This window comes from Anarrhichthys ocellatus, unplaced genomic scaffold, assembly GCF_004355925.1.
Source record: "Anarrhichthys ocellatus isolate YVR2014 unplaced genomic scaffold, GSC_Weel_1.0 scaffold91, whole genome shotgun sequence".
NCBI classification, from domain to species: domain Eukaryota; kingdom Metazoa; phylum Chordata; class Actinopteri; order Perciformes; family Anarhichadidae; genus Anarrhichthys; species Anarrhichthys ocellatus.
Genome location: NW_022280121.1, coordinates 73,793 through 78,791, shown reverse-complemented (window position 1 = coordinate 78,791; position 4,999 = coordinate 73,793). Strand labels below are relative to the sequence as shown.

Genomic DNA, 4,999 nt, shown 5'->3' with positions numbered 1-4,999 from the left:
CACACACACACACACACACACACAAGCCAGTACATACGCACAGCAGAAGGATCAGTAGTTATTAGTTATTAGCCTGGATTCACATGGAATCTTTGCTTCGAGACCTTTGTGTAATAGTATGAATGTTTGTAAATCTGTGTGTGTGTGTGGGTGTGTCTACGTACACATGCATGTGTGTGAGGGAATGGCACAAACACACATGACAGGGATCCTATCAAACGTCTAATTGGGTTAAGTCTGTGCCAGGGGGCTGGTAAAGCACCTATGAGCTTGCGTGGCATCCCGTTAATGTGAGAAAGCCAGACAGAAGCCACGTTTTTTGCTTTCTGACGGCATCGGCCGTTCCACGCGGATACACCACACTAATGAGTGCTTTCTGGGAACCAGGAGGTAACGTGAGTCAAGGAGCCGTAGAGGGGTTTGCAAGGAGCATGCAACAGGGCAAATGACACTTAAGTGAGGAGTGCAGGTGAGCGGGATGCGGGCTCTAGGAGAGGGAGTCTAAATGGTTTATGGAAAAGAGTCATAGCCTTTATTTTGTAGGGGTGTAAGAAAATATTGATACTCTTTGAGTATCACAATATATAGTTTTTTGTATTACATACATACAACGTACCGTGATACAACATACTTACCCCTGTATCCTTATGCATATCGTTTCACCACATTCATGTCCTGCCCTGTTATTTTGGTCATGGTAATTTAACACCCGTAGCAGACAACACACTGTGGGGTGAATTCACAGAGAATGGATTACGGCCAGTTACAGCAACAGGAAATGTGCATCATTTGCATCATCCAAATTCTTCCCCGTCTCAAGGTCCAATTCACAAAAGACATGGAGATAATATTACAGTGCAAAAGTTTTTTGCAGCTGAGTGCAATTTGCCCTTCTTTTGAATCTAGATTTCAATTATCTATATGTCAAAGTATAAATTATGCGCTTGAGGCTAGGGCAGTGGTTGTGAGGGGGGAGAGTCAGCCTGAGCACCACTTCCATCCAAACCTCCCAAGGCAATTAAGAGAAAGGCAAGGGAAACAATTTAAGCCAAGGATTTAGGAAAGGAGGGAGAGGAAAGAAAAAAAAAATGTTTATTCATTTATATAATAACCTTATTTTTAAGTCCTTTTTTTCTCATGTGTTTTCAAAATGACTGAAGCTTTTTTAAATTTATTTTTCATGACACGACGGTCGAATTTGACTGTTTTTGCAATGAGGTTAATTTGCATTGAAAGGGGGCCAATTTTGTGCCGAATGTATGCGTATTACCTCATTTAAAATGGGTGCAAAGAGCACAGGAGCACCGAGATGCAATTTGCCTGGCAGCACAGTTTGGGGTGCGATTCTTTTTGTCTTAATTGTGTAGGTTTAGCAGCTGCAAAAGCCGCGCAATCCCTTTAAAAAAAAAAAAAAAAAAGCACTCCTGTATATTTGTTGCACTACTGTCTACATGTTGGGTTAACTGTTTGACCTTTCCAGTGGACCTTGAATACAGCACTGATTAAAAGTTAATTCATCTCTAGATTTGTGTAAAAATACTGGGTCCCAAATGCAGACTAGGTAGTAATTCCACACAGTATATTCACAATAGTCTTAAATGAATAGTTTAACATTTGCACATTTAACGAAGTGCCAATCTACAAGACAGAAAAAGGAAGAACAATGCTCTAGAATAGAACATATGAGTGGTGTCCCAAATCCATACAAACTCTATACAGCATGTACTACATACTGTGAGTAGATGCACAGCATTACAGTACACAAGAAAATGTGCATTGCATTGTGGGAGAGTGGCGTGCCTCAGCACATTCAGTAATGGACTGTATATAGTAGGCATGCTGTCACCTTTGAGTATACTTTATTTTGACACTTTTCTTGTGGGAACACACTACATGCCCAAAACTGGCTTAGAATCAATATGTAGATTTTTTTTAGCTTATTCTTAGAAAATTATACTCCGTAATGAAGAAAAATGACATGTTAAGATGGAGTATTGGTGTTTAAACACTATAAATCCCACGATATCTGTGTATGTGTGTGAATGACCAGCTTCGGAAAGTGTATTGTATTTTATCTATTGTTTAATCATTTTTTTTGTTTCTGTGTGTTGTTTGCGTTTATGCAGCTGGGTCCTTTATGGTTTTGTTCCGAAGGACTTGATTAGCCTGTTTTCTTAAATATTCTCTTCTTCTACCGTCTTACTTTCAAGATACATCAGTGATAGCTGCATTATAGAAGACAATGAAGGTTAAATTGAGATATTGATATAAATAGATTCCATTTTTTCTGTCTCTGAAGATGTAGCCAACAAATTCAATTACTAACTATAAGTCTGACATTCTTTCCTCGTTTGTCTTTTTTCTGTTCAGATTTCTCTCTGATATTAATATTTCACCACAATGATCTGCCTGCTCTCTGTCTGTACTCCCTGCAGACTTTCACAGTTAGTTGTTTTTGAACTATTTTGGACAAAATATCAGTCACGTCTGCCGTTTATAAGTGCCTCTATGAATAGTCTGTGCCGTTTTCAGCTCCTCGATCCTGTTCAGATTTGACATTTTTAGAAAAATCTGAACCGCTGCTGAAAGCCCATTGAACAAGTCAGAAAGGTTACTAATGGTTAAGCACCTCTTTTGGTCCCTTGTCATCTCTTTTACAATTTTCTTTCTTTCTTCCTTCTTTGTTCCTTCTCGTTAACCTTTCTTCACTTTCTCCCCTTTGTTTCTCTCCTACTCTCCCCCTCCATCGCTCCTCCCCCTCCTCCCCTGCAGTGGACCTGTTGGACCTCAGCGTGGCCCAGAACACCTTCGAGCAGCACAAGCTCACCAATAACAATCAGCTGCTGTCTGTCCCCGACGTCATCAACTGCCTGACGTCCATCTACGACGGCCTGGAGCAGGAGCACAAAGACCTGGTCAACGTGCCGCTCTGCGTTGACATGTGTCTCAACTGGCTGCTCAATGTTTACGACACGTACGTATGCCATCTGGTTCACATTTAGGATGGAGGATTATACACAAGCCTCTTTCTTTTCTGAATTTGTCACAGATTATGACAAAACCTGTCGCCACCTGCGTCCTTGCCTTTCGAAAACGTAACTAATGATTGCAATCAGGGTTGCTGTAGTGAGTTTGTATACACGTTTAAACATGCGCTTCGAAATACGGCGTGTAAAATGTCTTAAATCAGATGAAAGTGGCAAAACTGATACATCTCATCATCACTATGCTAGACTATTTTTAAAATCCATTTGCATTGGCGTCGTCTGTGCATAATGATTATGTTATACGTATTTACACGCTCTTCTGTATATACATATTGTGGCAATGTCAACATGAGACCAGACATGCACACATACATGTTCATATTCACTCTGCACTGGCCTACACACTATGGACAGACTGTATAATCATATGTGTGTTCACATGCTGGAAAGCAACAAGCTTAAACATCGTTCGTGGGTACTCCGAAAATGTACTAATCTCACCAGCTCTCACCCACAATGATAGAAGTACAAACGCACACACACACACACACACTTGAAAAATCCTCTCTTTCCAAACACTTAATGATTTCCTATCACTGCTGTTGCATATAATTCAGATCTGAATTGAACTGAATACACACAAACATATTCTTTATACACAAATATACACCCACCATATATACAACTGGCTCATTGCCACTGTCTGGTGTGTGTGTGTGTGTGTGTGTGTGTGTGTGTGTGTGTGTGTGTGGGTGTGTGGGGTCCCTGAAGTGGTCGCAGTGGGAAGATCCGCATCCTGTCCATGAAGATCGGTTTGCTCTCTCTCTCCAAGGGACACCTGGAGGAGAAATACAAATGTAAGTACTGGACGACGGGGTTAGAAATCTGCTGATGTATGCATGCACTTAAACGCACCGCTGTTCCGCCCCGCACTGTCCACGCCGGACTGCGGCGAGTCCGTCCTTTACTCTTCCAGCAAAGCTGCAATCCCAGCTGTATTAATCAAACTCACAGAAAGACAGAGATAGAGAGGAGCTGGAGAGCGGGTCGTCTAATTGCATGAGAGACCTCCTACGCGTTTCCCCTGTTCTTTATTTAATTTTCTATTCTGATTTATTTTTGAGGATTAGCAAGCGTGAATATAGGCTTGCTGCACTGGGAGGAGACTGTCATTCTGGCTTTTCCTGCTCTTTGTTTCTGGTGCTTTATCTCTCTCTGTCTATCTTCCACTGCTGTCACTGCTCACAGCATTGTTCATCCATCCAACAGTGCCCTTTTGTCTTCTGTCCTGTCTTACTTACTCTTACGTTCCCTCTTTTCTTCATCCTCCTTCCCCTCTTCGTCTTTCTCCTCCCCGTCTCTTGCCATGGCATTCCTGAGCTTATTCGTTCCACTGGCAGTTTCTATTAGCCCGAGAAGGGTATCAACCATGCTTGATTGCGTCGTTCTTCCTTTACTCTCTTGGAGTCTCATTCGCTGTCAGTCCCATACATATAGCTACAGTGCAACACACACACACACACACACTTAATCAGGCGTGCTGCCATTCGACACTCTTTTTGTGACAGTTGTGCATGTCAAATGTAATTTTGTGGCAAAAGTATATTGAGTTGGTGATCAGTCAGACGACTCAAGAGGTGTGTGTAGGAAGCGGGTCACGAACACGCGTCATTGCTGGCGTTTGCATGTGCCGCGCGCACACACACTCGCTTAACGGGAGCTGGCATCAGGGCCAGTCTTCACACAGCGATCAAAGTCATCTGCAAGTGGAGCAGAAAGACCTGTCATGCCCTTCGTTTCCCCCATGCTCAGTTTGTGCATGAGCTGTGGAGATGTTCCATAACTTCATCTAAAATATAACGTGTCAACCGGCCGAAGCCTGCGTGTCACTGGGCAGGCATCCATATCCAGTAACAGCTCTGTCAATCTCTGGGAGAGTTTGGGGGAGAGTCGGAAGCAGGGAGGGAGAGAGAGAGAGAGAGAGAGAGAGAGAGAGAGAGAGAGAGAGAGAG

The 4,999-nt window shown here is 42.7% G+C and overlaps 1 protein-coding gene across 1 annotated transcript in view; it reads left to right on the top strand.

The window, feature by feature from the left end:
- Positions 1 to 4,999, top strand: part of LOC116398813 (utrophin-like) — a 47,560-nt gene that overhangs the window by 9,408 nt on the left and 33,153 nt on the right. Inside the window, exons 6-7 of the mRNA XM_031875470.1 lie at positions 2,773 to 2,974; positions 3,759 to 3,844. Coding sequence (XP_031731330.1) covers positions 2,773 to 2,974; positions 3,759 to 3,844 — 288 coding nt within the window. The remainder of the gene's footprint in view (positions 1 to 2,772; positions 2,975 to 3,758; positions 3,845 to 4,999) is intronic.